Source organism: Scyliorhinus torazame, chromosome 25 (assembly GCF_047496885.1).
Source record: "Scyliorhinus torazame isolate Kashiwa2021f chromosome 25, sScyTor2.1, whole genome shotgun sequence".
In the NCBI taxonomy this organism is placed as follows: domain Eukaryota; kingdom Metazoa; phylum Chordata; class Chondrichthyes; order Carcharhiniformes; family Scyliorhinidae; genus Scyliorhinus; species Scyliorhinus torazame.
The window spans coordinates 9,945,065-9,961,429 of record NC_092731.1 but is presented as its reverse complement, the minus strand read 5'-3'; the positions used below and the strand labels follow the sequence as shown (position 1 = coordinate 9,961,429).

The 16,365-nt window shown below is 56.0% G+C and overlaps 2 protein-coding genes across 7 annotated transcripts in view; both read right to left on the bottom strand.

The window, feature by feature from the left end:
- The window catches only part of LOC140402300 (uncharacterized), a 135,629-nt gene that overhangs the window by 5,640 nt on the left and 113,624 nt on the right, over window positions 1-16,365 (bottom strand). The window lies entirely within an intron of this gene.
- LOC140402298 (cytochrome P450 2C3-like) overlaps window positions 1-16,365 on the bottom strand; it is a 121,408-nt gene that overhangs the window by 42,103 nt on the left and 62,940 nt on the right. For all 6 annotated transcript variants that reach the window (XM_072489969.1, XM_072489970.1, XM_072489971.1 and 3 more), the window contains 3 exons: window positions 14,724-14,900; window positions 13,914-14,055; window positions 8,214-8,401 (listed from right to left, as the gene is read on the bottom strand). In XM_072489969.1, coding sequence (XP_072346070.1) covers window positions 8,214-8,401; window positions 13,914-14,055; window positions 14,724-14,900 — 507 coding nt within the window. The remainder of the gene's footprint in view (window positions 1-8,213; window positions 8,402-13,913; window positions 14,056-14,723; window positions 14,901-16,365) is intronic.

Sequence of the window (16,365 nt, the reverse complement as noted above, 5' to 3'; positions counted from 1 at the left end):
TACCACACCGGAAAAGCAACAATCCTTCACTGACTTTAAGTTCACAAAAGCCAATCCAATAGACAGACTTTTATCCCCCTTGAGCCCCCAATTGTTATGGCGAGGCGTTTTCAGAACCCCAAAATGTATCATGGAGTTCAAGCAACCTCTCCCTTTAATGGATTTGTTGCTTTTCCTAGCACACGGCTTTTTCCCTCGGTGTGGGATTACAATTATGGACACATGGGTAAACACAAAACACTGTTTATTCCAAGAACTCAACTTAACATCTTAAATAAACATTGGATCTCTTAAAACCCCTTACTTCAAAGATAACTCAGAAAATATTGCAACAGTAAATAATTCCTTAAAATGTTCCTTCAAACTTCCAAGAGACTTAACACCTTTAAACAGTATCACATCAGGTTAAATTCTGTAGAATGTCAGAGATATTAGCTTGGTTGATTTCAGCTCCAGCAGCCTGCTTTCTTCTTGCAGCTCTCTGGACACACACAGACACACACCCACTGCTTTTTAAACTGAAACTAAAACCTGCAAAAACCCAACTGCAAAATGGCTGACCTGAGCTGAGCCCCACCCACTCTCTGACATCACTGTTTTCTTAAAGGTACATTGGTTAAACATCCAGTTCTTAAAGGTACCCTCACATGACAAGACCACAAAACATAGCAGCAGAAATAGGCCTGCGGCCCATTGAGTCTGCTCTGCCATACAATCATGGCTGATATGTTTCTCTTCCCCGTTCTCCTACCTTCTCCCCATAACCCCTGAGAGCTAAATCGCTGGCTTTGAAAGCAGACCATGGCAGGCCAGCAGCACGGTTCAATTCCCGTAACAGCCTCCCCGAACAGGCGCCGGAATGTGGCGACTAGGGGCTTTTCACAGTAACTTCATTTGAAGCCTACTTGTGACAATAAACAATTTTCATTTCATTTCATTTCACCCCCCTAATAAGCAAGATCCTATTTGCTAAAGAGTGCTCTCTGATTTCACTTGCATATGGTCTAGCTCTAATATTGGGCGTCATTCTCCGACCCCCCAGAGGGTCGGAGGATGGCCGTTGGCCGCCGTGAATCCCGCCCCCGCCCCGCCGAAGTCTCCGAAGGGAGAAAAGTCGGCGGGGCGTTAATGGCGCCGCTGCCGCGGAGAATGTCACGGGTCTGCGCAAGGCAGCCGATTTTCGGCCTGCCGATATTCTCTCTCCCGGATGGGCCGAAGTCCCGTCGACGTGATGCCTGTTCACGTCGACGTGAATCAAACCTCCTTTTCATCGGCGTGACCCGGTGCTCCAGGCTCACGCCGACCAGCGAGGAGGTGAGTGACGGCCTGGTGGGTTGGCTCTGGGCAGGAAATGGCGTGGCCGCAGACTGATTGCGTGAGGAGAGGTGTGTCTCGGCTTGTGTGTGTGTGTGTGTGTGCGGCGGGGGGGGGGGGGTGGTTAGAGTAGACTGGGCTCCGGGGGAGTGCCGGGAGGGGGTCCGTGCCGGGGTGGAGGTTGGGGGTTGGGGGGGTCCGTGCCGGGTTGGGGGGGGGTCCGTGCTGGGGTGGAGGTTGGGGGTTGGGGGGGGTCCGTGCTGGGGTGGAGGTTGGGGAGGGGGTCCGTGCTGGGGTGGAGGTTGGGGGTTGGGGGGGGTCCGTGCCGGGGTGGAGGTTGGGGGTTGGGGGGGGGGTCCGTGCTGGGGTGGAGATTGGGGGTTGGGGGGGGTCCGTGCTGGGGTGGAGGTTGGGGAGGGGGTCCATGCCGGGGTGGAGGTTGGTGGTTGGGGGGGGGGGGTCCGTGCCGGGGTGGAGGTTGGGGAGGGGGTCCGTGCCGGGGTGGAGGTTGGGGAGGGAGTCCGTGCTGGGGTGGAGGTTGGGGAGGGGGTCCGTGCTGGGGTGGAGGTTGGGGGTTGGGGGGGGTCCGTGCCGGGGTGGAGGTTGGGGGTTGGGGGGGGTCCGTGCTGGGGTGGAGGTTGGGGAGGGGGTCCGTGCTGGGGTGGAGGTTGGGGAGGGGGTCCGTGCTGGGGTGGAGGTTGGGGGTTGGGGGGGTCCGTGCCGGGGTGGAGGTTGGGGAGGGGGTCCGTGCTGGGGTGGAGGTTGGGGAGCGGGTCCGTGCCGAGGAGGGTGATGGGAGGGCAAATGAGTTGGTCCACCTGGCCAGGTGCCAGCCTCCCAACAGTTGGACCCATGCTGTCCATGCCACCTGGCTGGGGGGAGGAGGGGTTATGGGCAATGATGACATGTCGTCGTTGCCCTCCCCCCCCCACCAGGCTGTCATGTTTTCAGATCATCCAGCGATGTTGGCCGCCGTGGTGGCAGCCGCTCATGTCTATGTTGCCCTGGATGAGGAGGAGGAGGAGGAGCGTGCCAGAGAGGCGGCGCAGGCTGCCGCAGAGGGGCAGGCGGCAGCCGCCCAGGCTGGAGGGACACCTGACCGACAGGACGAGGAGGGGGAGGAGGACGTCGCGGCCCCACGGCAACGGAGGCACCCGAGGGCGCCCCGTGTATACCGGCCCCGGCAGTCATACCAGGACCTCACGGACCGGGAATGCAGGAGGAGACTCCGGATGAGCTGGGAAACCGTGGCACACATCTGCCACCTGCTGGCACACCTGTCACCGCGTGGCACTGGCGGGGGACACCCTCTCCCCGTGTCCGTCAAGGTTACGGTGGCCCTGAACTTTTATGCAACGGGGTCATTCCAGGCACCGAGTGGGGACCTGTCCGGCATATCGCAGACATCGGTGCACCGGTGCATCCGGGCAGTGACAGATGCCCTTTATGCCATGGCGCACCGCTACATCCGCTTCCCCGTGGACCGGGCCAGCCAAGATGCCCGGGCCGTGGGCTTCTCTGCCGTTGCCGGGTTCCCCATGGTCCAGGGCGCGATCGATGGGATGCACGTCGCCGTGCGGCCACCTGCAGATAACAGGGCCGTGTTCACTAATAGGAAGGGGACCTATTCGATGAACGTACAGGTGGTCTGCGACCACCGCATGATGATCCTGCACGTCTGCGCCCGTCACCCAGGCAGTGTACACGACTCATTCGTGTTGTCGCGGTCATCCATCCCCGGCATGTATGAGGGACGCCATCCCCGGCTGAGGGGCTGGTTGCTGGGCGACAGGGGCTACCCATTGCGATCGTGGCTGATGACGCCTATACGGAGGCCACGCAATGAGGCGGAGAACCGCTACAATGATGCCCATGTAGCGACAAGGGGAGTGATCGAGAGGTGCTTTGGCGTGCTGAAGATGCGTTTCAGGTGCCTGGACCTCTCTGGGGGCGCCCTCCAGTATCGGTCAGATAGAGTCGGCCGCATCATTGTGGTGTGCTGCGTCCTGCACAACATAGCCCAGCAGAGGGGCGATGTGCCGCAGGCAGAGGAGGGCGGAGTGGAGGAGCAGCAGGAAGAGGCCCAGTCCTCCCAGATGAGGGGGATGGGGGCAATGGTCAGGGCAGACGGGGTAGACACAGGCGGGTGGCTGTCCACCGTTACCGGCTGGCCCAGCGGGCACGGGACAGACTGATAGCCGCCCGCTTCACTGACTAGATGGGCGTGGGAATCGGGTAGTATGGCCACAGACCGCACACCATGGCAACAGCCGACCACCCACACCCCCCACCCATCCACCCACCCAGCACCCTCACCCCCCTCCCCAACCCCACCCGCATGCACACCGCCCCCCCCCCATTGCTGATCCACCGGCGGCACAACGGGCCGGGCTCACACAGTTGCGGGTGGGCGCGTGTCTATCGCAGGCCATGGAGGATGATGACAACCCGCCCTGCGATGAGCTCCTGGCTCTACATCGTTGGACTATGTCTGACCCATGGCCACAGTACCACCATCCACCCGGACCATCCCTGCATGCGGCTGTGACACTGCAGCGCATGGTCCCGTCCTCTGCCCGGGGGATGTTGATGGCGGCCCAGGGGGAAGGGGGCAGACTCACCTGGGGCTGAGGTAAGACCACCCCTCACACACACACTTGCGCTCAACGTACATGACACGCCCGCACACTTTGGACAGAGCACAAAGGCAGCTTCGGTAGGTGTAACATTGACTTTAATAACCAAAGGAGTTCATGCACGTGCCCTAGCCCCTAAAACTCATCTGTGCCCTGCACCCGTGCCAACTTACTCAGTGTCTAATTGTTTGGCCTTACGGGCCCTTTGACTACGTCTACGTGGTTCCCCAGACGGTACAGCAGAACTGGAGGTGGACTCCTGTGATTCCTGCCCTCTGACACTGGATCCCTTTGGCGGCCGTTTCCTGGGGCGTCCTGGCCTAGATGGGCCAGGCTGCGGCCCGGGCGACTGGGATGGCGAGCTGCCAGCCTGTCCTGCCCGTTGCCCACGCGTTGCACCTGGGACGGAAGGGGGGGAGTCCGAGGTGTCGCGGTGTACCGGGACCTCCCCTACAGAGGGAGCCGGGACGGACCACACCACCTCCTCCTCCCTCGGGGTGCCCGATGGCCCCCAGGCCTCTACATGGGTGGGGGATGCGAACGGACTGGCCATCCGACGCCCCCCCGACATCTGGCACTGCCAGTCCTGGAGGCCCGTGCTGGTATCGACAGGGGTCTGCAGGTTTGCAGCCATGGAGCCCAGGGTGTTGGCCAACCCTGTCTGTGACAGTGCGACGCCGGCTCGCACATGGCCACTGGCGCCGATGCCCTCAGCGATGGCCTGCTGAGACTGGGCCATGGCCTGCAGAGACTGGGCCATGGCCTGCTGAGACTGGGCCATGGCCTGCAGAGACTGGGCTATGGCGTTGAGCGCCTCTGCCATCTGGCGCTGGCACTGGCTCATGGCCTCCTGTGAGAGGGCAGCCATTTCCTGGGCCACAGACGCCGCCTGCACGGAAGGCTCCAGGCCTCGCAAACCATTCCCCATGTCTGACACCGTCGCAACCATTGCCTCCACCGCGGACGCCACCCGTGCGGTGTCAGCCTGGGTGGCACGCATGACCGGGACCACTCCCAGCTCCTGGACGCGGGTGGACTCCTCCACCTGCGACCGCCGCAAGCCGCCCGTCACCCTCTTCGCTCGTCTCCGGGTCGGTGGTTGCATCGGATCTATGTGTGGGTTTGGTAACTGCAGGAACCCGGGATCCATCTGGGCGGCAGATGTTCGCTTGGCCTGGGCTGCCCTCCAACCGCCCGGTCCCTCTGCTGCTCCTACCTCCACCTGCTGTACCGGGACGGCTGTGTTGTGCGCACCAGTGAGTGTACCAGACGCCTCATCACTAAAGTGCCCAACCGTGGTGAGTGTTTCTGCGATGGTGGAGGGTGTTGGTGACAGCAGTGGCGTTGTGTCCTGCTCTTCGTCCCACTCTGACTCCATGGCACTTTGGGGTGGGGGTTCGTCTCCACCCATCCACTCTGAGTCACTGTCCGGTATTTCGTCTTCCCGGGTAGGGGTGTCCTGGGTAGTGCTGTCCCGGGTCGGGGTGTCCTGGGTAGTGCTGTCCCGGGTAGGGGTGACCTGGGTAGTGGTGTCCCGGGTAGGGGTGTCCTGGGTAGTGGTGTCCTGGGTAGTGGTGTCCTGGGTAGTGGTGTCCTGGCTCGGATGTGACGGGGGCCTGTGGCTGCCCCCCTCATCGCTGGGTGGTCGCTCCCGCACGTGACGGGGGTGTCGTCTCCATGTTGCTCCAGGTCTCTCCGTCTCCCGTGGTGTGCGAGGGGCATCCTGCGGGCGTCGCATGGTGGAGGCTCCGGGTCTCTCCGTCTCCCGTGGTCTCCGAGGGGCATCCTGCGGGCGTCGCATGCTGGAGGGTCCGGGTCTCTCCGTCTCCCGTGGTGTGCGAGCGGCATCCTGCGGGCGTCGTATGCTGGAGGGTCTGGGTCTCTCCGTCTCCCGTGGTCTCCGAGGGGCATCCTGCGGGCGTCGCATGCTGGAGGGTCCGGGTCTCTCCGTCTCCCGTGGTGTGCGAGGGGCATCCTGCGGGCGTCGCATGCTGGAGGGTGCAGGTCTCTCCGTCTCCTGTGGTCTCCGAGGGGCATCCTGCGGGCGGTGTGCTTCTGCGGGGATGGGTGCCTGGACGTTTGGTCCTGCGATACACAATGAAGCATGCATGGTTAGACATCAGGCAGTGATCAGGTGATACGGGGGAGGGGGATATTGGGGAGGGGGGATATGGGGACGGGCTGTCGGTGGCTCACTTGCTGGTGGGCCCCCGACCTCTGCATCAGCAACCTCCCGGTCCTCAGGTCCGCCAGCCAGTTCCAGGGCCCTTTCCTCGTGTACGGTCAGTGGCCTCTCATCAGCGGGCCCTCCTCCAGTCCTCACATGCTGCCTATTGTTGTGTGCGCGCTTCTCCTGTGGTGGGGGGGGGGGGGGGGAGCTGGCAGGGGTAAAAGGCAACAGTGTTAGGCAGGTATATGAATGCACGCCATCGGTTGCGCGTGCATTGCAGAGGTTAAGGTTAGGGCTGGATTCACTTGGGGATATGGGGGAGGGGGGATATGGGGGAGGGGGGATATGGGGGAGGGGGGGATATGGGGGAGGGGGGATATGGGGGAGGGGGATATGGGGGATATGAGGGAGGGGGGGATATGGGGGAGGGGGGATATGGGGGAGGGGGGATATGGGGGAGGTTCACCCTGCCTGCTCTGACGAGGTCGTTCACCTTCTTGTGGCACTGGGTGCCTGTCCGTGGTGTCAGGTCCACAGCGGTGACGGCCTCTGCCACTTCCCTCCACAGACGCCGGTTGTGGCGTGGGGCAACTCTGCGGCCGTGCCCGGGATACAGGGCGTCCCTCCTCTGCTCCACCGCGTCCAGGAGCGCCTCCACATCGCGTGACTCGAACCTCGGGGCTGAGCGACGGCCAGCCATCCAGTCGGGTGTTGCGGTCAGGTGGGGGGGAGCTGCGCGGCCTTATGAGCCGTCACGCCGTGCAGCGCGTATGACGCTGCACGGCGTGAACCACTGCGCAAGCGCGGATCCCGTTACGTCGCTGCTAGCCCATTTTGGGCCAGAGACTATCGTCCCATTTTTATGACGTGACGCAAGTGGGATTTGCGCCGTTTTTTGCGCCGATCGGCGGACTTTCCGCCGATAACGGAGAATTTCGCCCATTAAGTCTGTTGCTCCCTAGTACTGGATATTGTTTCCATGTATCTGTGCTGTTGAATACCTTCTCAGAATGTCAATATCCTCCCTTAACAAAAATAACCATCAAGAAAACAACTAGTTATGTGTATCATTGTGAGTTTTGTGGGAGAATGGTGGCAAGGAATATCTACTACAATTTCCCGAATAACAATAGTGATAGCGTTTCAAAAGCAATTCCATAGTACAAAATGCTGTTTTGACATAATTTTAAAAAATATATATTTTTATTCTCCTTTTTCACATTTTCTCCTGCATTTACACCCATCAACAATAAATAATAATCAGCAACAGATATGTCAATCCCCATAATAACAACAAACCCATCCTCCCACCAACCCCCAAACATCAGCCCGCATGTTTACATAAACAAATGACAAAAAGGAATCAGGGATCACCCATAGTCGCCCTTAATATACACAGCCCCCCTCCCCCCCCAACCCTCCCCCCCCCCCCTCCCCCCCCAACTAATGTTCGATGTTATTCAGTTCTTGAAAGTGCATAATAAATAGTGCCCATGACTTGTAGAACCCCTCCGAGCTTCCCCTCAGTTCGAACGTAACCTTCTCAAGGGTCAAGTATTCCAACAAGTCCCCCCACCACGCCAGGGCACTGGGTGGCGAGGCTGCTCTCCATCCCAGCAGGATCTGCCTTCGGGCGATCAACGAGGCGAAGGCTATGATATCTGCCTCCACACCCGTTTCCAACCCTGGCTGGTCCGATACCTCGAATATGGCTTCCCAGGGACCCGGGTCCAGTTTCATACGCACCACTTTGGAAACTACCCTAAACACCTCCTTCCAGTACTCCCCTAGCTTTGGAATGGACCAAAACATATGAACGTGATTAGCATGGCCTCCCCCGCAACGCTCACACACATCCTCTACTTCAAAAAATCGGCTCATCCTCGCCCTCGTGAGGTGCGCTCTGTATACCACCTTCAGCTGTATCAGCCTCAACCTCGCACATGAGGTGGAGGCTTTCACTCTCCGGAGCACCTCATACCAGACCCCCTCCTCTATAACCTCTCCCAGCTTTTCCTCCCACTTTGCTTTGATCCCTTCCAATGGTGCCTTATCCTTCTGTTTTGACATCAAGCAAAACTTTTGATTCCAACCTTAGGAATCAGATATCCTCTGAATTCTACATCTCTTGTCACTGTGTGTGGAAGACTCATGGGAACAAGGTCGATGTATCGCTGAACTTCATGTATAACGGCATCTGTATATGGCATTTTTACTCGATCTTCAACAGTGGGTCTTCGACAGGATCCAACCACTTCATCAATCTCACTATGAATTTTTTCTGGAAGGACAAAGAAAGACAGTTTTAAATTGTTAAATATATTTCATTTACAAACATCAATGCCGTCTGTGACACTTCGCACATTGTGGCCTATAACACTACTTCACCTGACTGCCAGTGTATTTGATGGTCTTAGCCAATTACAAGATATTGGTTGAAGACTACTGGAGAGTTAGAGCTTATTTAATATATTTTCACTTAGAAACCCGGGGTGGAAATCAATGCCCACAATCCAAGATTAGGCACACAATGTTTGGCTCTTTAAAGGCTGAAGATTTTAGGATGATGAAAAAAAATTGAAGGAGGTAAGGAATTGTACAAGTTTTGGGATACTGGAAAAGTCATCATTTTTTAAACCAAGTGAATGAGTCTTGATTTTGACACAATGAAGATCCAGGATGAGCAAGATTGCAAAATGGAGGATATGCAAGTTGAAGGAACAAGGGGTGAAATTCTCCCCCAACGGCGCGATGTCCGCCGACTGGCGCCCAAAACGGCAACAATCAGACGGGCATCGCGCCGCCCCAAAGGTGCGGAATGCTCCGCATCTTTGGGGGCCGAGCCCCGACATTGAGGGGCTAGGTCGGCGCCGGAGGGATTTCCGCCCCGCCAGCTGGCGGAAACGGCCTTTGTTGCCCCGGCCGCTGACAGTTTCCCGCGCATGCGCAGTGGGGAGAGTCTCTTCCGCCTCCGCCATGGTGGAGACCGTTGCGGAGGTGGAAGGGAAAGAGTGCCCCCACGGCACAGGCCCGTCCGCGGATCGGTGGGCCCCGATCGCGGGCCAGGCCACCGTGGGGGCACCCCTCGGGTTCAGATCGCCCCGCGCCCCCCCCAGGACCCCGGAGCCCGCCCACGCTGCCTTGTCCCGCCGGTAAATAGGTACTCTAATTTACGCCGGCGGGACAGGCAATTTCTCGGCGGGACTTCGGCCCATCTAGAGAATTGAGCGGGGGGGCCCGCCAACCGGCGCGGCCCGATTCCCACCCCCGCCCAATCTCCGGTACCGGAGACTTCGGCAACCGGCGGGGGTGGGATTCACGGCGGCCAACGGCCATTCTCCAACCCGCTGGGGGGTCGGAGAATGGCGCCCAAGAAGAGAAAGTTCAGAGACACACCATAGAGGTATTGATAAATTTAGAAGACACAACTGATTGTGATAGTGAGCAGCGGTTGAAAGCTGGAGGCAAGGGAGGAATGACCTGCCAAGAGTTCAGCTTTTACTTGGAACCTGTCTAGGTGTGAGAATAGGAATTTAGGTGTCCTGGTACATGGATCACACAATGTTAGTATGCATGTGTAGCAAGTAATTCGGAAGGCAGATAGAATGTTATTTATTGCAAGGGGAATGGAATATAAAGGTGGGGAAATTTTGCTGCAGTTGTACAGTACATTGGTGAAACCACACTTAAGTTACTGTGTGCGGTTTTGGTCTCATTTAAGAAAGGATATAATTGCATTAGAAGCACTGCGAGAAGGTCCACTCGACTGATTCTTGGGGTGGAGGGGTTATCTACTGAGAAAAGATTGCAGATTGGTCCTGTATCCATTGCAGTTTAGAAGAATGAGATATGATTGTATTGAAACTTAAAAGATCCTGAGGGGACTTGACGGGTTGCTGTTGGAAGGATGTTTCTCCTAGTGTGAAGGGACACAGTTTAAAAATAAAGGGCGTGATTCTTCATTTCAGAGACTATGTGCTGACGCTGGTACTGAATCGGTGGACTTCTACTAAATTAGAGCCGTTCTGGGAGCAATTCATCAACCGTTTGTGGGCTGGCACTGGTACCTACGTACGTCAGAGTGGGGATTGCCACTCGAGAGGCTGAAAAGCTGCAGCCTCATGTTAGCACTCCGTTCCCCACACGGACACATCCCAGCCAGAGCATCCCCTTGTTAACAAACGCTGATCTCTAGACCCTACTAAATGCCCTAGAGGAGCGGTGGGAGACCCTGTACTCTGGTGATTCCTGCAAAAGAGACCTGCTAATTCAATGCCCTACAGGGGGCGAGCAGGGACCCAGAGTAATTCACGCAGCTTTAGCTGCGGATACTGGCCCCTGCACGTCTGGTTTTGAGTCTGCGCATGCGCACGAGTCGGACTGCAGAGGCAGATTTAAAACGTAGACCCCCCCCCGATTGACCGCGCCCCCGAAGATCTGACCACGTGGATATTAATCCCGGCAGCCTATAAGAGTCCCCCGCCCTGGTGTCCGATCCCCCCGCTCCCCCACCAGGGCTGCCATGGATTGAGTCTGCAGCCGCCACAAGAGCATCCTGACCGGCAGTAGCAGGTTAGTTCCACGTCGTTGGGAACTCGGCCGGTCGGGAGCTGAGGACCGCTGGGCGGGCCTCTGTTACTGGGCCCCCAGCCACGCGGCGTACTCCACGATTACGCTGATTCTCGGGTCCTGAAGAATCGCCGGGCCCGAAAATCAGCGTGAGATTGGATTCTCCGCCCCCGCGTTCAACGCAATTTCAGCACGGGTCTGCGGAGAATCCAGCTCTGTGAGTTTTCTGGAACCCCGCCCCCCAGGAGTGGGCGGCCCATAATCGCTGGGCAGTGAAAAGGTCGCCGGATCTGCGGCCCCTCACTGAGGCAAAACAGGAGCACTACCTGGTTGGTGGGCCTGGAGAGAGGACAGTCGCCAAGGTGGAGGTTGGCATCGGGCAAGCAAGTGAGACTCTGCTGAGCTGCAATTCCCCACGGCATGTATCTCCCCCACACCCGCACCCTCACCGCCCACCAGAAGAAGAAGAAAGAAAATTGCTTCTTGTCACGAGTAGGCTTCAATGAAGTTACTGTGAAAAGCCCCTAGTCGCCACATTCCGGCGCCTGTTCGGGGAGGCTGTTACGGGAATTGAACCGTGCTGCTGGCTTGCCTTGGTCTGCTTTCAAAGCCAGCGATTTATCCCTGTGCTAAACAGCCCCCTCCTCACCCCTCCTCCACCACCGTTTCCATACCATCCTCCTCCACCACCAACCCAATCTGCGACACAATCATGTGTCATGTCTTGTGTCTTGCAGGATGCCCTGGTGATGAGGCGGGTCCTTTTGGTTTCCCCTGACCCCAACTATAACCCCAACTCACAGTAGATAGCAGCAAGCGAAAGGACACAGACAGCGATGCCAGCTGTAGAACTGCAGCCCGAGACACTCTGGATTACCAGTCCGGGTATAACACTCTCTCCCCCCCACCACTCCTGTCCCATGCACATCTGATGGCCAGTGGGCAGAACAGGACAGCACCATGCCACCTGCAACACCCAATCAGCAGCCGGGCCCATCGAGGCTCGGTCGCTCCAGAAGACAGCCACCAAAGGCGACCCAGGTCACAAGGCGCGAATCACAGCAGGCCGCCTCCACTCCTGATGTTCCGCCTGGGGATCTACCTAGATACATCGTTAGTGCCCGTAAGGCCAGAAATGTGGTAACCAGTTAGGTCGGCATGGGTGCAGCACGCAGTATAGTGTTCGAGGCTAGGGCACAAATCTGTACACATACATTCACCATTTCACAATAAACACATGTTCACAATGTTTCAACCTGTCTCGGTGCTCTGTCAGACGCATGGGCAGGACATGGAGGGATGGGCTGGGCTGGCCAGAGGAGGTGCGGAGGGTGGGGTGGGTTTGGGCCAGGGAACCCAGTTCAGTCAGTGCTACCCGCTCTGGCGCTCCACCCTTTCCCTCTTCATCCCATAACCCCCTGTCTCCGCCACCCCAACGGTTCGGCGGGACCATATGATGGAATGGCCAGATCGCATGCCACCTGATCAGTGGAAATTGCTACTGTGGGCAGGAGCCAGACGTTGTCAAACAGTGCGGAGAACCATTGCTCATCGCAGAGTGGGTCATCATCACTCCCCATCCAATAAACCAGTCCGCTGGTACTGCCAACCCAGGGCCCACGCCCCAGTGAGGCAGGTTGAAATCTAGGAGGAGGTTGCAAGGGGATGGGGGTGGTGCAGCGGAGGTATTCATGGGAGGGGCTGGTCCACCATGTGCATCTCATGGGGGTGGGGATGTCTGTGCCGCTGGCCAGACGCCCTAGTTGGTGAACCATGCGTGTTGGCGTGGCCCACATGTTTAGCGGCCTCCTGTGCCTGCCGAGCTCCATGTCCTGCGCATCCGCATCTTCCTCGTCATATGAGGCCTGGAGTGCATCCTCCCGCTTGTCGCTCCTCAACTGTGTGATGTGGAGATCGCAGACTCTCCTAGCACTATACTAGGGGCTCCTCCAGTGAGTTCCAGGCACCTGAAGCTCATCTTTAGGATGCCGAAGCACATCTTGATCACGCCTCAAGTTTCTGCATGGGCGTTGTTGTGCGGCCTCCGGATTGGCGTCATCAGCCATGACTGCGGGGAAGCCAACCTTTCAGCCTCAAAGAGGTCAAGAACTGTTTGTGCCAGGATGAAGGCATCTTGCACACTGCCTGGGTATCGGGCGCTGATGTGCATCTCATGGTCGCACACCAGCTGCACGTTCATCGAGTGGAAACCCTTTCGGTTTGTGAAGATGGCCGGTGCTTGTAGGGCGACATGCATCCCGTCGATCACCCTCTGGACCCGGGGCATCTCGGCGATGGCGAGAACCCCGCTTACTGGGCATCCTGGTGGACTTGGTCCACATTGAATTTGATTATATTGTGCCGACCGGGCATATAGGGCCTCCAAGGTGGCGCGGATGCACCTGTGCACCAAGGTCTGTGAGATCCCAGACAGGTCCCTACTCAGCACCTGGAAGAACCCCATGGTGTAAAAGTTCAGGGTGACCATCACCTTGACGGCCACCGGGAGCGAGTGCCCTCCCCCATAGGTGCTGTGTGTGCCATGATCTGGCAGATGTGTTGCCTTGTCCCCCTGCTCAGCTGTAGTCTTCGACGGCATGCCAGGTCCGGACCGATTCTGCCGGCACACACGAGGCCTCGTGCAGTGCCTCCTTCCCATCTCCTCCTCGGACTGTTGGGCAACCGCCTCTCCATCCTCACCAACTGGCTCCTATTCCCCTCGAGCTCCAGCTTGTACAGCCTGAGTGCATCCCCAGGTCTGCGGCAATTAAGATGAAGGTCAAGATTCCCGATTGGATTCCGAAGTCCATTGTTTGCATGGGGTGGAAGACATGTTAGCATGGTGCGTCCCCTCGTGCCCAACCAGGCCCAACGGGCTACACGGTGCCCCCTGCCCCCGCATGTCTTCTGTCTCCCCCCGCCCTCCCTCCCCGCTGCCAGAAATACAGCTATACAGTTCACCACTTCTGCCTTTGTTGCCAGTTCTGACAGCTTTAGGTGGGATTCAACATATCAACATTTATATGAAGCACAACAATTAAAACTTCCCAAGACCTCATGTAAGCTCTTCCCTCCTGTCCCAGTTCTCATGCCGCTGTCCTGCCCCCAGGTTAAAATTAGATTCTAGATTCCGAAATGAGAATGTTCCATTCTCCCAACACTATAATCCCATGTGTTGGACTGTTGAAATGCATCCTCCAACCTCTTATAGTAATGTTGCTTACCCTGAATGTGTGGATACTTTGCCAGGATCCGGATAGCCGATTGCAGTGTCGTGCTGGTTGTTTCAGTTCCAGCCAAAAATAAGTTCATTATTGTCCACAACAAGTTCATGTGAATGAATTCCGAGTCATGCTTGTGTTCCTCCTGAAACAAATTAAATATACCTTTAAAATATTAAAGGCCTTATGTTGTGTGTCGTCACTTTCAGATTTCTTTTTAAGTACAGATTGTGCTATTAATCAATCCATATGTAACATTTTTTAGCTACTTATGTATTGGTGTCAACGGGACATTTACGACACTAGTTCCCAAAATGCTGGTCTTGTTTAGCTGGTGTTAATACCATAGAATTTACAGTGCAGAAGGAGGCCATTCGGCCCATCGAGTCTGCACCAGCTCTTGGAAAGAGCACCCTACCCAAGGTTAACACCTCCACCCTATCCCCATAACCCAGTAACCCCACCCAACACTAAGGACAATTTTGGACACTAAGGGCAATTTATCATGGCCAATCCACCTAACCTGCACATCTTTGGACTGTGGGAGGAAACCGGAGCACCCGGAGGAAACCCACGCACACACGGGGAGGATGTGCAGACTCCGCACAGACAGTGACCCAAGCCGGAATCGAACCTGGGACCCTGGAGCTGTGAAGCAATTGTGCTATCCACAATGCTACCGTGCTGCCCATTAAGCTTTGTGTAAACCTGTTGGACTCACCACATCAGTATCCAGCCAAACCCCTCCTTACCTTAAGGGAGGCGGTACGAAAATTGAAACTACGAATGAAAAAAGAAAACTGCTTCCAGTACCTCCTCCATCTTGATGAGGAAACTGTCAATATAATCCCTGGGAAAATCTTTCTGCAAACTTTCTTTATGACTTTGAATCATTTGTTTTATGAAATTCAGCAAATCGGCTGCATTTTGGAATTGCTTTTTGTGAGGCCCAGGCAGGAAATCCAGGATCGTCGGGAAACTATTGTACAGCTGCAAGGCAAAAAAAATGTTTATTAACACTTATATTTCTAGTCATAATGTGTCATTGGATGGGATTTACGGGCTGTTCACACCGGCGGTAAATTCCAGTCCCACGCCGCGCGGGAAATCCTGTTGACAAAGGAGGGCCCGGTAGATCGCAGTGTCAGGCCGCCTCCCTGCCAAAAAACACGTGGCAGAATGGTCTGTAAATCCCATCCATTATGTCGGTGTGGACTCAGTTATCCTAAACGCAACAATGCATGAAAAACTGTTTAATCTCCTGGTCTCTCGCCGAACCAGAGAGACCAAGAGAGTCTTTGATTCGATTCTTGGTCTTAGCTGAGCCAATAAGAGCTGGCACTAAGCTGGGAAAAAAGGATGGGCAGCACAGTGGTGCAGTGGTTAGCACTGCTGACTCTCGGTGCCGAAGTTCGGGTTCCATCCCGGCACCGGGTCACTGTCAGGGTGGAGTTTGCACATTCTCCCCGTGTCTGATTAGGTCTCAGCCCCACAACCAAAAAGGATGTGCCCGGTGGGTGGCCTGGCCATGCTAAATTGCCCCTTAATTGGAAAAAACGGAATTGATACTCTCAATTAATTTTTAAAAAGCTGGGGAAAAAGGCTGATGTTTCTAAATATTGACAGGGAAAGACCGGGTGGGAGTAAACAAGCTCTTTTTAAAAAAAAATATTTTTATTGAAAATTTTTGGCCAACCATCACAGTACATTGTGTATCCTTTACACAGTAATATAACAATATAAATAACAATGGCCAGTTTTATAAACAAGAAATAAATAATCTATAAACAAAACCAAAACTAAATGGCAACTGCCTTGTCCCAGATAAATATTCTCCAAAAATATGTTTTAACAGTCCAATATACAATTATCTATAACAACAACCTATACATATTATACTTATATATTAGCATCCCTGAGAATCCCTCTGGTTCCTCCCCCCCCCCCCCCCCCCCCCCCCCCCCTCCGCTGGCCTGCTGCTGCTGTCTTCTTCTTTTCCATTCCCTCTATCATTCTGTGAGGTATTCGACGAACGGTTGCCACCGCCGGGTGAACCCTTGAGCCAATCCCCTTAGGACGAACTTAATCCGTTCCAGCTTTATAAACCCTGCCATGTCATTTATCCAGGTCTCCACACCCGGGGGCTTGGCTTCCTTCCACATCAACAGTATCCTGCGCCGGGCTACTAGGGACGCAAAGGCCAAAACATTGGCCTCTCTCGCCTCCTGCACTCCCGGCTCTTCTGCAACCCCAAATATAGCCAACCCCCAGCTTGGTTCGACCTGGACCCCCACTACCTTCGAAAGCACCTTTGTCACCCCCACCCAAAACCCCTATAGTGCCGGACATGACCAGAACATGTGGGTGTGATTCGCTGGGCTTTTCGAGCATCTCGCACACCTATCCTCTACTCCAAAAAATTTGCTAAGCCGTGTTCCAGTCATATGCACCCTGT